This window comes from Equus quagga, chromosome 2 (assembly GCF_021613505.1).
Source record: "Equus quagga isolate Etosha38 chromosome 2, UCLA_HA_Equagga_1.0, whole genome shotgun sequence".
Taxonomy (NCBI): Eukaryota; Metazoa; Chordata; class Mammalia; order Perissodactyla; family Equidae; genus Equus; species Equus quagga.
Window position 1 is genome coordinate 16,257,195 of NC_060268.1, and position 17,961 is coordinate 16,275,155.

Here is a 17,961-nt window from a genome sequence, read left to right on the forward strand (position 1 = left end):
CTGCAGCGGAGCGTGCGAACTTAACCACTCGGCCACGGGGCCAGCCCCTACTGGAGCCTTGTTTTTGAAGGAACTTAATTAAGATTACTCATCACCTCATTTTTATTAAGAAAAATGTCAAATTTTGCTCTGAGCTAATTCCACCAAAATTCTGCTTGTTTTGGCCAAGGGTTAACCCCAATTTTCTGTGAAAATTATACTAATTTAAAAATGCTTATGAATGTATTTTATTATTCCACTGAAATATCCATGAGAAGTTATGGTTTCGCTGGCGTGCTAATGCCATTGAGAGCAAACGGAAAAGTTAAAAATGATAATGTGAGGATTCAGTCAATCGGCTCACCAAATATGTTTGCAGTTTTATACAAAAGAAGTGGGAAAACCTGCCCTTAAAAAGCTTGGAGCCTTGTTTGAGGAGATCAGAAAACGATATATGAAAAAGCAAATAAGAATGTAAAGTAGTAAACAGTAGTGCCCAATTACAGATCGAGAGAACAGGAGCTCCTGGAGCAGCCTGGGCTGGGAGCGTCCGGGAAGGCTGGGAACCGAGAGAGGAGTGGGTGCTGGGCCCTGGATCACTGGTTTGAAGTCAGATGTGGATGAGAATAGTTGAGAGTGTAGAATTCATGTGGCAATTCTAGCTGGGGTCATGATATAAGAGACGCATAATCATCCTCTTAAACAGCTTCAGTTTGGAATTTTTTTTTTTTTAGTATCTTTGGCTAATAAATCTACAAAACTATCAATAACTAAAATGAACAAAAGAACTTAAGTTTGATGAGGGATAAAATATACCGCATTTGCTTTTTAAAGTAAAAGCAGAGACTGTAAAATTCTATTACATGAACGCATAGTCTTTATAAAGCCTTGTGCTTTGAGCTTCAATAAATTTCTTCTGGAAACCTGCAACACATTTATGGAATTGGATTTTAAAAGACGTATTGAATTTTAGGATAACCACATTAAACAGTTGTGAAATATTTGTTCTTATTTATGATCCTGTGGCAGACAAAAAATATAATTTCTTGTAGATCTTCAGGAAAAGCTAAGCTCAACAATTTTTAAAATCCAAAACAAACAACAGTAACAAAACACGTGTCCACCAGCTTTGAGAAAAAGATTCACCATTTTTCCTAACATAATATATTTTTATATGTCTACAACTTATGAAAGTTTAAAAAGAAATATTATTTTTTTTAAATATAGACACCTCAGGTTTACAACTAATTAAGAAAAGATATATAGAGATCACAAGAAGCCGAAAAGAGAAACATGAAAAGGAATGCATCTAATCATATGCACAAAAAGTACAGCCAGCCCGGTACTGACCCATGCAGATTGAGCTCCATTTTGGTCCATCTAGTTCATTACCCACTGTAGAAGACCAGACTGACAGACGCACACCCGAGGAGAACTGCTGGAGCTAACACATTTCATCAGAGCCCAGCAAATCGTCAAGTCCTGTGAGTGTTTAACAGTTTTTGCCATGATACTGAGCTATATGTGTACCCACTTACACAAATTTGTCTATACAAAACATGGTACAGAAAAACTCAAATAAAGAAGCTAAAATACCTCATCATCTTTGAATGTCTCCTTGCAGTAACTATTCTTTAATGACACCAAGTTTTCATTTCCAACATGCTTTACCTCTAAATGTTCACTGAGGCACCATCTTTGAAATTTCAAACAGAGTTTTGAGGTGAGGATTTTCCCCCTCAAATCATACCCCTAAAGCACAAAGTGTTCAGGATGTCCTGTCAAAGGTCAAACAAAATGAAAATGTACATGCCTTTAGATGTCCAGAGTAGATGTGGAAACTAACTCCCTCTAAGGAAGATCTGCCAATTATTCACAGACCTAAGTATACAATTTATATTCGATCAACACAATAATCAAGTGAAATGTATTATATGCTGATTGTTTTCTTCTGTCCTGATTTCAAAGTCATAAATGTATTAACAGAAGTACATATTTACGGAATAGAAAAAACAGGATTCCTCATAACAGCCTTAGTAGTAATAAGTCAAATTGAATGCTGTGTGCACCACCATGCTACAGGAAGTACCATATGAAAATACGGGAGAACCCACAGAACGGCTGACCAGATTGGCCTTCAAAATGCCTTCAGTAGGTGGGTGACTTTCTCACTGTGATTCAGAAGATGTATAGCAATTTTCCCAGAAAGAGAAGTTTGGGGTAAGGAGTGAGGTGATTTCCCAAGGAGAGAGAAACCATGCTCCAAGGCATGGATTTCGGAAAGGGCCTGGCTTTTCAGAGGTGCAGGAAAAGAACGTCGGAAGGAACAATAGGCCAGCTGGGTCCAGACTGTGAAGAAACTCAGAGGACATGCCTGGGCATTTGGACTTTATCTGGGCGGGCAGCCGGAAGCTAAAGGAGGTAAACACTGCAGTTAAAATATTTGTTAAAACAACACATCACTCCTAGTTAAATTATTTCCAGGCTGGGGGCACAGACACAAGCTTAAAGAGGTAGTCTCCTTCTGTGGTGTTATTTGGAGAACCTCTCCCCATCTGTCACCAAAGCCTGACTCCCACAATTGCAGAGACCCATTCCTTTGGCCCGTGTGATAGTACTAATCCCCTTGGCAGAGGCAAAAGTTTGAGCCGCAGCCATTGTTAACACTATTGTTCGAAGTACTTTACAGGGTCTTCGGAGAGAAATTAGATTTCTGGAAAGAGGGAAAGCTGCAAGAAGCACTGAAGACTTTCTTCATAATTTGCCCAAGGCCAGTTTCCCTCCTGGTGAATCAGTTCTCCCGTGGACCTCATACCATCCCCTCTTCCTCGGGAGAAGAGCACATCACTTTCCATTCTCATTTTACATATTCATTTTCCATTTAATGTTGTATTTGGCAAATTTGCCTCATTTGAATAACGAAGAAAATTGGTGCATTCAGGTATCACAGAACAAGAGAAGCAGCTTACACTAAAAAGCTCACTAATAAAAGCCACGCTGCTAAAATGAACAGAGGAGAGATTTCTATTCTGTTCCTTTTTATTCTATTCACATTTATACAACGAAATACAGCCTTCAGTCCTAACACCAAGTGACAGTAGACATAGCAGTTCAGTTTGAGCCTGATAAGGGCAAATTAAGCCACAGAGAACCAGTCACCTCTGACTCCCCCGCTGCCGCTCTGGGTTTGCATCAGCCAACAGGTCTGACGGACTTCTTGCTTCCCACTTCCACCACCCAAGCCAACCACCCTGCGTCATCTACGGAGCATCCTCATGACTGTCTCACCCCTCTCCCTCCCCAGATCACCAAGCATATACCTGCAAACTCATCTTAAGACGCCGGTTTTCACCACGTTATTCCTTTGTTTGTAGATGTCTTTATGACTGTTGGATCAAGTCCAGACTCCTTTGAGGCATTTGAAGTATTTACAGTCCTTCAAAATGTGTCTCCACTAAGCTTAATAGTATATGTCACCACCATTCCTTGGGTTCCAGGGAAAGAGGCCTTTTTGTCTTTCATATTCAAAGCACGCTTTGCTCAGGCTATCTCTCACACCTATGCAAGGCAGCCATGGGAAGTTGTGCAGGTGGTGCACTGCACAACCTCAAGGTGCCATACATATATAACCTGCACCACTATAGGTGGGCAACCCTGTGCCTGGACTGCTCTGTAAAATGATTTCTAGTTCAAAAAGTTGCTGTGAGAAGGAACTGAGACAGAAACATTTAATTTATCTGGATTCAATTTTTCTTTTGTATATAAAAACTTAAGAGAATAACATAATAGTACATTTAAAACACATAGGCTGTATGAACTTATTCCCTCTTATTGTTTGTACTGACTTTATGATGTCACTTGAGAAACTGAAGGAGTTCAAAAGAGTCGTGTAGGAGTCTTTGCTCCTAAATAAATGACGTTAAATTCCTGCCTGTCTTTTTGGGAGGAAAGGGAGAATGCATGGAACAAGCAAGATGCATGCAAAACCCCTCTGCTCAAAACATCTCCTTCCAGGGTTGTCAGCGCTGGCTGCGCTTTGGAATCACCTGAACAGTCTTTAAAAGTACTGATGCCTGGGTCCAAACCTAGATTCTGATGGAGCTGGTCTGGAATGTGGCCTGGGAAATGGGTTTTTTTTTAAAGCTTCCCAGAAGATTCTACTGTGCAGCCAAAGATGAGAACCGCTGTCTCTGAACATGCCAGACCCGGAAATCCACTGATGTGAAAACATTTCTCATTAGAGATGTTCATCTCTTGTTCCACCTACTTCCATGTTAGGATACTAGTAATTCACACACTAGTACCATTTTACTTTAATTAGATCACATTTCCCTCTTTTGAGACGCAAAATTTTGAAGTGGGGAGAGTGGGCAAGGTAGCAGCAAATAACAAAGAGAAAGAAAACAAGTTCTCTCCCTCATTCACAGCAGCTATGAAGACCCCTGCTCAGAGAGACCCCAGGATTTCATTTATGTCCCCACTTCAAAACCCTCACATTCCTACTTGTGATGAATTAAAATACACATAGGTTAGATTTTCTTCTTAAAAAAAAGAAACAATGAGCCCCCCCATCCTCACATCCATTCAGCTGAACTGCCTTTAGTACCAGAAAACCAGAGCTGTCATCATATGCTTCATAGCCACTAAAATTTCTCACACTTGTAGAGGGGCATGAAGCCACTGCCCCAAAGTAGAAGGAATATTAGATTTGACGCTCAAAAAGCATCGTTTGACTCCCAAGCTGATCACCTACCAACCTTTCTGAGACTCAGTTTGCTTTTCCTCATCTCTAATAGGGGGTTACGGTGAGGATTAAGTAAAATATTGTAAGTAAAAACTCCTGGTACACATCAGACATTCAGTGAATGCTATTGAACCAAAAACCCTCTGGGCAAGGGGAGAGGTAAGTCATATGCTACCTCTGGTGGGTTGCCTCTGCAAATATCTAACACCCGAGACCATAAAAACTGATGGCTATTGTTCCTCCATGATAGTCCATGCTAACATTATTTTAAAACCACTTTTTAAGTAAAAATTCCAATAACACTTCTCGAATCAAAATAATGACATTTCTTCAGACTTTTCTCATTAGACTCATTTTAAAATCATTTTACATTTATTACTTCTCTCTAAACCCTGTTTTCATGGTTTCTTTCAAATTTTGAAGTTTATGCTAATCCTCATTTTCCATGCTACTATTGCTAATTAAAAACTACACAGCTGGACAAGCTGATAGACTTGTTGGGCAATCTTGAAAATTAATGCTTCCATCCCAAGCTCCAAATACATTAGTGTGTGTGGCTAAGGTTCATGCGTACCCAAAGATCTTCCATAATAATATGCGTCAGAAACTACCAAAGTTAAATTTTCCATGTCACCCTTCCCATGTCTTAACCAAGAGTGTTCACACGTAGTATAAAACATGTGTTAGCTCTGAGACTGTTAGATTGTCTCCCCAAATCATGATGAAAACGCATGAATCATTCAACAATCAAAAAGTATTTATTTAGCACTTAACCCATTTTCCAGCATTGGATGTGTGGCTGCAGGTAGGTGAGGAGATAATTACTCAATGATTGAGGTAGATTTTCCACATAATTGGGTCTCCTAAATATCTCAAATTAGCCTTTCAAACATTAAACGTTCTTTTTTTATTTCATCCATTTTTATTGGTTGATGATCCCAAACATTCTTACACAATCTACCCACTAACAACAGGAAAGCCTTTCCACTGATGAGCACTACACTGAAACCACACTCCCAGGGTCCTTGGCACCTAGTATCCAGCCTTCCTGAGAAGATAGCCCGAAGGAAGACACATCAACCAAAAAAGACATTACAGACACAAATCTGGGCTTTGGAAAAACAAAAAAAAAATAACATCCTCATACCCACCAACAGAGAAATCAGCTTCATTTTTCAGTTTCCTGAGATTTGGAATATGCTTTTGGGGTTGCCGATTTAATGGGAATCTCATGTGAGTTCTGATCCCATATAAGCACAAAAAAAAAGGGATGTTGCCAAAATTGGCACGAGGTTACATTTACTTCCATAATATGTTCCAAAATTAAAGTGCATGTCAAAGATACTAAGGAGAGTGGAGAGGGGTCTAAAGCAGTAACTATCCAACTGCTCTGGCCTTGCCTCGGAGGAAGACATAAATGCTACCTCATGACCAAGCATGTATATAATATAAGTCTAGGACTAAAACCAAGTTTCACAAAATAGAGTTTATCCTTACTTCGTGTAATTCTATTTCATTGCTAGCCCTTTAATTCATTAAGCCAATTTCACAACCCACTCATGGACTGAGACCTACTTCTTCAAAAACAGAGGTCTAAAAGGCCAAAAGAAAAATAACGACTCTTCCCAAAAACCAAAGATATTTGGTCTTCAATCTTAAACTGGTGCTTATTTAACTTAAGATGTGTTAGAAATGGGAAACCTCTCAAAGATGGTATAAATTGAATGTTTCAGGCTTTAACACATGGTCATATTAACATTACGATCAGAATCCTCCAAGCTTCAAACTATTGATATCAGAAATTTAGTTCTACTCGGGACCAGCCTGGTGGCACAGTGGTTAAGTGTGCACACTCCACTTTCATGGCTTGGGGTTCGACAGCCAGGATCCCAGGTGCAGACCGATGCACCTGTTGTCAAGCCATGCTGTGACAGGTGTCCCACGTATAAAGTAGAGGAAGATGGGCATGGATGTTAGCTCAGGGCCAGTCTTCCTCAGCAAAAAGAGGAGGATTGGCAGCACATGTTAGCTTAGGGCTAACCTCCTCAAAAAAAAGAAAAAAGAAATTTAGTTCTACTCAAGAGTTCCCTTTATCAAGAATTGCTGAGAATTCTAGGGCATGTTTTAGATATGCCCAAGAATCAATCCTGAGTATTGCTCACTGTCACAGCCAGCAGGCCCTGTACTCCACAGCTGCCACTTAGGTACCACCTCAGGCAGAGCTCAGCTAGTCATGCTGCAGCAGTGGGAGAAAGAGAACACACTCCCCTCTATACCTGCTGAACAAGGGGAGAGGAAAAGCCCAGGCAGAGAGTCAGTCGGGACAGGCCCTCCGAATCACACCCCCTGCCCTTTCTCCTCACTGAGTACCCGCACTGCCCAGGTGGCTGCTCAGGATGGGTTTCAAGGATGGGAACACACTTTACCATAAACCACCACTCCCCTCCCTCCTGCACTGGGACAGACTCCTTGCCCCATGATGAGGGCGAATCCTCTCCTAAGCGCTCCACCATCCCAGGACTTCCATCGTCTTCAGGCCATCAGGCACATCTGACGTGCCAACTCCAACTGTGGAAAGGATTCAAGCCTTTTGCCCAGCAAGCCCTCCAGACCCCATGTGGGTTACTGGGTATACGGATTAACTCCAGACGTCAGGGGCGTCTCAAGTCTGGGTAAAGCTCAGTCAGAACATCTTGTCAACAGAGGCTCTGTTGAATGTTCTAGCTTTGAGAATCAGGCCCAAATCGAGGATACAGACACAAATCTCATCTGGAGGGGGTTGAGAGGGAAATTTTTCTAAAGCGGATTATTTGGGGAACTGATTCCAGCTAAGCCACTTTAAGACTTCTATGGTCCTCCAGCCACATCATTCAGCCTATGCTGGATAGCCTAAGCCTTGCCTCTTTCCTGCTATCATGCTGCCAGGAATACAAATAATATTCTCTCTAAGAAGACTGCTAATCAGGAAGCCGAGGTGCCTAATGTGCCTATTTATTAGCACCCAAATGTATTCATCAAGACCAGAAGTTTCAGTTAACGTCAAAAAGCTTTTAAGGTTCTCGGTCCAGTTTTTCTGCAGAGCACAGCCTCTGAATCCAAATGAGGCTGCGGAGGGAGAGGGAGCCTACAAAAATGGGTCAGCTGGCTTCTCCTACTTCTTCCTAAAGAATATCTGGAAGCTAAGAGGCAAAATAAGTGGATTACATTTTCAGTTTACAAAATAATGGAAAAAAACTCACAGTATAACATATTGCCTTGTTTTCATATTTTAGTCTTAAGGTTAGATGTTTTTATTCGCTCTCTAGAACAATCACTTCCCCCTCCCCAACATGGGAACTTTATAATAGTGGCTTGGAGTTCATCCTGGGGGTTACAATAAAACTTCCCCTAAGAACTTGGAAATAAGGTTGATAAGAGTGGTCTCTAACAAATAAACTTGTGCTGATCTTTAAGATAAACACAATGACCACAAGATAAGCAAAGTGACTTTTAAAGAAAAAGGGTGGCTCCAGGTCTAGAAGACCTAAGAGTGAGCTTACTGACCAAAATCCTTGCTAAAGAAAGAAAGGGGGAAACAGAAGGGTGGGTGGAAGGGGCCCAGGCACAGCCACCCACAGAAAGAAGAGCAGACTCTCCTGGGCACACGCCTCAGGCGACACCTCCAAGACTTCTGAACCACTCACGGACTCGCCTCCCTGGGAGAGAAACGCCCCGAATGCACCTGGACCTTGATTCACTCAGTGCTTTTGTCCTAATTCAGTCCTCAGTGAGCAGCCTTCCTTTATGTGACTTCCACCGCAAGCCTGTCCGTGGAAAGGGAAGGCACTGACTATACAGACTCGGACTCATCTATCAACCACTGAGTATGGGATACTCATCTAGCCAATCACTGATGTGATCTGAGCCCCCACGAAGTGCCCGGTCTTTGTCCTAGGCAACAGGGATACAGTGGAGAATTAGACACTTGAGGTCCTTGGGGCTAACGCAAACGAGGAAACAAATAAATAAGACAACTGCAGCTAGCGATGAAGAACCATTCAAAAATAAGCTGAATAATGGACTAGATCATTTTGCTCGGGGAGGGCATGGGTGTTTCAAGAATAGGGATCAGGGATAGCTTCTTTAAGAAAATTATGTTTACTATAAAATCAGAGACTGAGGGCTGGCCCAGTGGTGTAGTGGTTGGGTTGTGCTCCTCTTCGGGAGCCTGGGGTTTGTGGGTTCAGATCCAGGGCATGGACATACATACCACTCATCAAGCCACGCTGTGGCAGCATCCCACATACAAAATAGTGGAAGATTAGCACAGGGCCAACCTTCCTCACAAAAAGAAAAAACAAAAAACCATTCTCCTTTATCATTTACCATCTTTTCTGTGTAAATCTGAAAGAATTTGGAAAGGAGCAGTCAACTTTCCTTACAAACGGAACCCTGTATTTCCTTATGGGAGCCCCCTGTCCGTGCAGCATTGGAGGGAAGAGTGGAGCACGGGGGAGAAGTAGAGCCCGCTGAATTCCATCTCCCAGTAGCCTCCAGGAGTTGCACAGCTGCTGCTCTGATGAAAGGAACTGTGTTTCTGGGGCAGAGACACATCATTCTCTGCTGCCACAGTGGGGAAACCGGCCAGGCTTGCATTCCACTGAAGCTGGTTCCCAGCCATCTCTCTGCTACCCTTTCTACTTCTCCTGCCCAAGAACGTGTAGAAAGAAGACCACCCCAGCCTGCACGACCTGGGAGAAGCCCAGCCACCTTGCCTTTCTGGCTCTTTCATTTTCTCTCTCTCTCCCCAACCCCCTTCCTCACTCTCTTGGACACTCTCATGCAGCAGCCGGGCCCAGGATCTGCTGAACCAGCCTGAGAAGACTGAGCCAGCTCTGCTCTAGGCTTTGGGGCACACGCTCTCTTTTAACTGCCTGTCTTTTCCTCTCGCTGATGGCTGCATCCTATAAGCCATTTAAGTGTTAAGATCCAAGAATCAGTTTGGTCTTTGGTTTCCGACCATTTAGGATGAACCAGCTTAGGGAAAGGAATTCTCCTAAGGATCACATCTAACTGACTAGAAAAGACACTGGGGTTTGGGGCCAATGCCCTGATGGGTTATAAATCTGCCTTGCTTTGCTGGTCACTGACCTGAGCACGCGTTTCCCTCAGGAACCTGGAAGAGAGGAGTCGCTATGGCAGGGCAAGATTCACTGTATTTTGGGGTCCCTGGGCCAAAATCTCTATTAGTAGCACTCTTTACCAGCACCTCCATTTCATTATTACCACAGTCAGGCTTTTTAAGGGTTCTAGAAGCCACAGACATTTTTTCAATGTCTGAACTTTAGTTGAGTTTTTGTAAAAGCCCCTTTGTTCTGCATGGTGCATTGTACCTGGATGAAAGGACTCAGTCTGGGAAGAGAATATGGCCCTTCCCCAACATACCAGAATCCATTGTTTGCCATAAAGGTAGCATCAACTTCGCCAGAAGATAATAATCACATGCACATATTCACAATCACAGTTTGATGTTGGACCTATGAAAGTCCTTTTTATTAAACTTTTTATAATAGTTTCGTTGTTTATAACTATGACATTGCACAAAAATGACCACCCTTTCCCCACTTCTCTGCATTATCCCCTAAGGGATAACCCCAAGGGTAGTTTTATTCTAGATAATCAGCCCAGGAAGTAAAATTAGGCAAGAATTAATTCTTTCCATGTTTATCTACAAGGACAATGGTTTCTATTTTTCTTCCTGGACGTTTCCTCATTGAGACCGACAGAACTCAGGCTCTAGGCGCCACAGCCTTGGACCTGAACCCAGAGACCTTCCTTACCTTCAGCTGAACTAGATGCACGTCCACATGCTTGCTGTCCGAGTCCTGCTGGACTGAATAGGTTAGGTCCCGGACCCTCTCTGAGGTTATCCGGAGCCAGGTCTCAATCTCGGGTAAGTGGAGGACAATCTTCCAGTCGGCCCCTGTATGCAGTGGGGGTGGCTTTTCATACTGCTGGTCAGAATCCATGTCCTTCATTGCCTCTTCTCCCTCATCCTGCTCCACAGTGGGTGTCAAGTTGATGGCCATGGGTGAAGCATCAGTAGCCATGGGATCCAGGTCCTGTGACCTCAAGGGGGAAAGTGTCACACTCATGGTTAACATGGAGAAGTCTAAACCTTACTTCTTTCCAAAACAGCTGAAAGGCAAGAGGAAAGAAGAAAGCAAGAGTCAGACAAGATTGCCAAATAAAGAAATGATACTTCACAGAAGAAACAGGATTTCTAAATTAAACCAGATTTCTAAATTAAGAAACCAGAGCTCATAGCAAAAACAGAAAGAGGTGTTTTGAGTTTCTACATAGTAGCCCCAAGACCCAGCATATAATAGGAACACAAAACCATGTGGTATTGCCTACCACAACATCCATTCTCTCTTCATTCCTTAGCAACAAAATCTTGATATTCAGCTGTGCATATTCCTGCCAAGAATTTAACATTACACTCCCTATCTCCATCGCAGCTAGGTGTGGCCATGTGGCTAAGTTCTGACCACCGTTATGTAAGTGGAACTGCTGTGTAGAAAGTCTGGGAGAGCTGCTTAAAGGGAGCTAACTCAGTTAGGAGGGGTCCCCTTTCTGCCTTTCTGCTTTTCCCCCTCTTCTGGCCTATAATGTGGACTTGACGGCTGGAGTTCCACTTGCCATCTCAGACCAGGAGACGCCTCTGAGAAGGCTGCGTAGAGGGTGGCAGAGCAGGATGGTAGGAGTATGGATTCCACATGAAAATGAGCAGCTACTGTGCCAGTCCTGCACTGTTGCCCTGGCCTTCTTTTATGGAGAGAAAAACAAACTTCTATCTTGTTCAGGCCACTATTATTTTGGTCTTTTCTACTACAAGCATCCAAACATCCTTTTGACTATTATATCCAATATATTCAATAAATAGGATAATTAGAGAGGGAACATGTTCTAAGTAGCAAAAACACCGCTGAATTCAGAAGAGGTTGCTCCTTTCTATGATTTATTAGATAAATAGATATCACGTACTAATTTCAAAACTTTACTCTCCTGAAAAGCATAGATCATGGATTATATACAATCTATCTAATTAAACTCTCAATCTAAATTACACTAATATTTGGTTATGTTGAAACCTTTAGAGGCTTCTGGAATTTCAAGAATATTAAGTTGCTCTTAAACACAAACATTAAAATGTTAATCGGATATGTTAAGAATAACGTAAGTGTAAGTCATAATAAAGTAAGGTTGCTTTTTAAGATAAAGTTGATGAGTTTACTAATAATTTAGCTATGTGACTTATCTTTCTTCTGGAACCAGTATAATATAAAAAACTTTTAGGATCTTGTACTTTAAACATTTTAAGTACACATTATTTTTAGTTTCAGAAGCAGCTTCTTCTACTCAAGGCAATGAGCTTCTTCTTCTTTTATGTCTTTTTTGATTCTACACATTCAAGTTAGTTTATAGCTCCATTCTCCCAAAGATGAAATGTGGCCGACCAAAACATGAAATTAAGTGTGAGTCTCAGAAAGTAGCCTGTATTTCTTTAGATTCTTAATATTCTCTTAGTAACAAAAGAAAAATTACCTACAAAAATAGAGGGGAAAAAATCAAGAAATCTCCCAATTTGACTAGGAATATGTAACTTTCCAGACAGGAATGGGCACAGGGCATAAAAAGACTTGTTGAATTAGCAAAAGCCATAGAATAAGGTCCTCCTATGACATATCATTTCACGGGCCTTCCGATGCTGCAGTGTACTGGCTCTCCCCAATTTATTAAGCATTTAACTTTTGAATTAAATGATAAGGAGGTTTATAGATGAATTTTTGAAAGCAGTTATTTGCAAAAAGCAAAATATTATGCCATAAAGTAGGTTTATCACTTCGGTACCTGCCTTGGAGAATGGTTTTAGGCTTCAATTCAACAACTTTCTCTGATTGCAAGAGGGAGAAACCCACGCCCCACAATTTTAACCACCCTGGCATACAGTTTTTAAAATAACAATAACACAAGATCTGGCTGTTTTTAAAAACCAATTCGAAGATATCAAAATTTCACTGGGAGGGACAAAACTCCAGGAAGAGTAAGCTACCATCCTACTTCTTTATACCCTAGCTTCGGACAGGCTGTGATTCTGATTTCCCAAAGCATTTTTAGGTTTTTAATCAATTCACTGCCCTCTGGGGCATCTGTTTAGAATCACAATCCCAGAGAAGGAATCTGATACACAAAGGTTAATAAAGGTTTCTAGCTCAAGGTCATAGAACTGGTGATAAATGAAGAAGAAGACACTGGTGTCACAGTGGTTCCCTCTTCTGAGAAACCAGGCTCATGCAAACCAGAAAACGAAGTGCCAAGGCAGTGTTCAATGAATTGTTTCAGCTACACCCACACACACACTCACCTCCAGAGCCCTGCCCAAGAAGCCCTGCACATCTGAAAAACAATGCTTGGTCATTGTGTCTCCTCTGAAACTCCTAAATCAAGGCAGGGCCTTTTCTGGAATACATATCCTACTGTAACTAAAGAATATACTAAAGAATTGGCTGGGCGCAATTCACGTCCCAACACACATTTCCACATGTACCATCAGGTTGTGCACCAGGCAGGCACAGTGCACTTTTGTGTGATTCGGGGCAAGATGCTTCACATTTCTGGGTCTCAGTTTCCTCATCTGTAAAATGACAAAGTTGGTCTGGATAATCAGTAGGAGCCCATCTGACCCTAAGAATCTGTGATTACCTAGGGTCATTTATCCAGAGATTTCAAAGCAGCCTGAAAGGCTGATTGGAAGCAACCTGCCTATACTGAGAGCTGTGCATATAACAAAACGATGGCCTCCGTTTTACCAGAGCACACGAAGAGCATCAATAGATCTATCCTACTTCATGGAAAGAAAGAAAGAATTACCATATAAACACATTTTGTAAATTGCTATTTACACATTATCTGTTGCTAATTCTTCCCAGAGGAATGAATATGGGAGATTCTCTCCTCTGGGAGTTTGCAACTTAAGACTGACAACAGATTCAGTTATGCACGTAGAGGACACACAGAATAAAATAAAAACATTAAACAAAAATGTAGCTGGCGTGCATCACACATGAGTAAAGAGCAAGGAAACCTTACATTCAAAGTTTTGCCAAAACAAAATTTTCCTGCATATGTAAAATTTCAAACTTGACTCAATGTTTCCATATTTTACTGATCAGACTATAAACAAGAGAATTCCAAAACCCAGAGAAGGAAAGCAAAGAGGTGCTTTACTCAAGTTTTATTTCGGTTTCTATTTACCTTCCCTCACATACACCTTTGCCACTGAGAAAGGAATACCATGTGTGTCATAACAGCATAGCAAGAATGGAAGTGGCATAAAATTAATTAATTATCCATTTTAATGGAAAGTAATTACCATGAACACTTAATTTTTAATTCTAGTAGTTCACACTTAAATGCACCACCCATGCATAACAAAACTCTATTTCTGATTTCACAAAATCACATCTGATTTCAAAGGTAACTTAAATTTACAATTTAAAAGAAAATTGCTTCACAGTGGGGAGAAGTATAGTAAGAATCTTTGTGCGTATTTTTCCTGCCTTTGTCATGACTATTCAAGCTTGCTTTTCCATCAAATTAATTACTCCATTTTAATGAAAGCAAATAGTATTAAATTCAGCATGTCTATACATTCTCCTAAATACTATAAGTTTTGTATTCGTCCTTTACAAGGCATCTTGTAATAAGATTCCTTTCTAGTCACAGAGAAATTAAAAAAAAAAAAAGCCAGTAGACAACAACTTCTGACGATGCGAACGAAAGCCTGACCCAAGTGTCTACAGGTACCCACCCAGTGACAACTCTGGTCCAAAGCTGCGTGAGAGGACCCATCAACCAGCTTCTCGGAACCCAATGACCTCCCTTTCCCCTCCCCCATCAAATGCTTATCTGTGGCCACCTTTCCAGCTTTAGAGATAATACCAATAATACCACCTTTATCCCAGCTGCTGTTAAAAATAACATAGTTGAAATCCTTTCCTTTCCACCAATCCAAAGAACACTCAACATTTCAAGTGCAAAAGCTGAAAGCAGTTTTAAAGCTTTCTCTTTTTTTTTTTAAATTTGTGGGAGGGCTTTCCCCACCACATTCTATCGGTCACCCTATAGAAAGAGAAGAAACATACCGTGGATCGCTTACTAACAGGGACTGGTTCTGCTATCTCCCTGAGAGTCCATGAGTGTTGGAACCTGACGTTAGCAGAATGCATTCGACCTCAGTAAGACACATTTAAGTCAGGAGTGTTCTTCCACCAAACCAGGAGGGAAAACACACAGCTACAGAGCTATCGAAGCTGCCCACCTCCTGTAACTTTCTCTCTTAAATAAAAGAATAGAAAAGCCGGGAATCTGCCGACTATACTCACTGTAAATGCTTTTGTGCCTAAAAGTCCTTCAGGATTAAGCATTTGGCTCCTCCTTCTCCCTTCCCCCCACCTCGAGTTCTCCTCTTGCAGCCAAACAAGATAAAGGCCGGTGTCAGGGCTGCTCCACACCAGTAGGACACTGGCGAGTCTGCAGGGCACCAGCTTCACCCGTCCTTAGTGGCCTAAATCTCTTACAGAGGGCTGCTACGCTGTCCCTATTTGGAAGCTAATGTATAAGCTCCAGGCCTGTGCAGTTATAGGCAGGCCTTTTGCAAACAAGCGGTGGTAAGCGAGCTGAGAAAAAGGAGACAGTTGCCAAAACAAGGATCACTAGGGAAAAGAGTGTTTGGGTGAACAGAGCACAGTCAGTTGTGGTTCAGAAGAACCAAGACTGTACACACCCAAAACTGAGCAATCCTCAAGCAGGATAAAGTAACAAATTTATAAATAAATTAATAGCACTATGTTAACATAACCAGCTGACAAAGCCACTCTGAGCTAAACAGGTTAAGGCTCTCTCTTAGCAAGAAACTGGTTTTTCCAAGCGAGAGCATCATCCTGGGTACAGTTTGAGAGGCAGTCTTAGCATCTACAAATCGACCCCAAGCCTAAACACTTACTCTCAATCTTTCTGTGCCCTTACTCCCTAAAGAAAAAGTGAGACTAAAGCATAATTCTAGCCAGATGTACAGATCTGCTTGCTACACAGCCCACGTTATAAAACTGAGGCAGAGAAAATTATGTTAGGCATCACGGTGTCCTTTTTTCTTCCTCTTCGTTCTTTCTCTCATATTCTCATAATCACTCTTCACAGAGCCTATTTATAGACACACTGAGTTTTGAAGGGAAAAGGAAAAGTTCCACCGGAATGTTCTGATTTTTTTCTAAGGTTAGCTCTCATGCTTTGACTGCATTAAGAAAAAATAAATGAACTCAGGAGGTGCACCGTGTGTCTGATTCCAGGATTCTAGAACAGGGCTCTGTGAAGAAAACACCAAAACAAGTTTAATAAATTGCTTAATTAAGAGTCGTGGCCTCCTAGACAAATGCGGCTGGAACTTATCACCTAGTTTTAAATCTTGCTGCCTGCCTACCTCCCTGGCCTCTCGTGAGGTCAAGAATTGGGAAACTTTAGATGGCTTTAAGCTTTCAAAGAGGAGAGCCAAAGAGTTCCTGCCAAGCATTAAGTTAAATTTGTACTTTGGGGAAAAAAGAGAGGGTGGTTTTTGTAAGATGCTACTCAGGAATTTTCTATAACCACTGTCTGCTTCCTCCTCCGCCGCCGCCCTCCCCTCCTCCCGGCCGGCGGGGCACTCACCTGGTGTAACGCAGGGCAGTGAGATCACCCGTAACCCCTGACTAGTGTCACTTTCTAATCCTCCTGCCAGAGCGGAGCAACCTGAAGGCAGATGGCAGTGAGAGGGACTTCGGGGTGGGGGCGGGAGGCAGCATGTAGAGAGTGGGGCCCTGGACAGACTTCTACAATTTCAATGACCTTCTTGGTGTTATCACTGATGTTTCCTCCCTCTCTTTTTCCACTTTGATACGTTCTTTGTGCATGGCTGTGCCCCCAGGCAGATGGCTACTTACATTTTGCTAATCACACAGAGACCATGCGCCCCCTCTGGTCTCCCCTCAATCACTGGTAACTCCCAGCCATAACACGCTTCATCAATCATCTTTGTCCCTTGACCCCTCTTCCTACTCCCCCTCCCCCCCATTATTCAGATCCTTCTCCTGTGGCATGGATGCTCAGATTGACCCAGCTAGTCATCACACCTCCCCTCCTCTGTTTTCTGTCCCCCACGACAACAGTCAGTTCCTATCATCAGAGATTCATTTGACTGCATCAGCCAGGCAGCTGCAAATGGTACCCGTGGTCGTCAGTGTGTGGACCTGGACTCTGTGAACACTAATAAGTATTCATATTCCCTACCCCCACCCCAAGTTGCTAATAATCACCTTTAAGCATTAGGCAGCTGCCTTCCTGTTGTTCAAGAAAATGTCTTGAGAGGAACTGGATTTGTAAAATTCAAATACATAATTTATACAGTTGTTGCTTTTATCAATGCTGTTAATGAAGACAATGAAACAGAACTCATTTCAAATCAACTGACGTGACTGAGAATCAACTATATACACAAGGTGTTATGTGTATAAATGACTCATCATATTTACCCTCAAGGAAATTAAAATTTAATAGGGACAATTTCCCTCCCTCCACTCTCCCCCTCACACACACACACACACACACACACACTCACCCACTAATACCTATAGCACAGGCAGGATGTGGGCAAACAAAGCCCTATGCAGCCCCAGAGAAGCGACATTAATCCTGGATAGAGGAAAGATAAGGGGGAACCTGTGCTGGAGAAGGTAACCTTTGAGAGGGGCTTGTGAAAACGGGTCTGATTTCGAATGACAGAGAAAAAAAAGGGAGGTGGGAAAGAATTCCAGGCTGGGGGAACTACATGGACAAAGATACCTCACCGTCAAGAAGTTGAGAGAATCAGCAAATAATTCAGTGTTGAGAGGAACTGGGAGCTTGATGGGGACCAGAAACAGATCAGGCTACAAGGTAAGTTGTGGCCATATTATAAGAGGGCTGTGAACGCCATGCTATGGAGTTTGGAAGGAATCTTACAAGGAGCAGGAACTCTAAAAAGACTGTAAAAGAAAAGAAACAGAAATACAGTTGTGTCCTAGAATGGGACAGAAAAATCAATACAAGCACTCTTATTTACCAAGAAAATGAAATAAGATATCATCATTATGAGAGAACCAATACCCTATGTTTGGGCAGACTTC

General features: G+C 42.1%; 1 protein-coding gene across 7 annotated transcripts in view; it reads right to left on the bottom strand.

Moving 5' to 3' along the window:
* The window catches only part of AKAP6 (A-kinase anchoring protein 6), a 512,511-nt gene that overhangs the window by 325,051 nt on the left and 169,499 nt on the right, over positions 1-17,961 (bottom strand). For 4 of the 7 annotated variants that reach the window (XM_046655043.1, XM_046655040.1, XM_046655042.1 and 1 more), the window contains one exon: positions 10,543-10,900. In XM_046655043.1, coding sequence (XP_046510999.1) covers positions 10,543-10,866 — 324 coding nt within the window. In that variant the 5' untranslated portion in view covers positions 10,867-10,900. Of the gene's footprint in view, positions 1-10,542; positions 10,901-14,910; positions 15,014-15,150; positions 15,246-17,961 lie in introns of those variants that run through there. The other 3 variants (XM_046655039.1, XM_046655045.1, XM_046655046.1) reach the window with 3 other exon arrangements.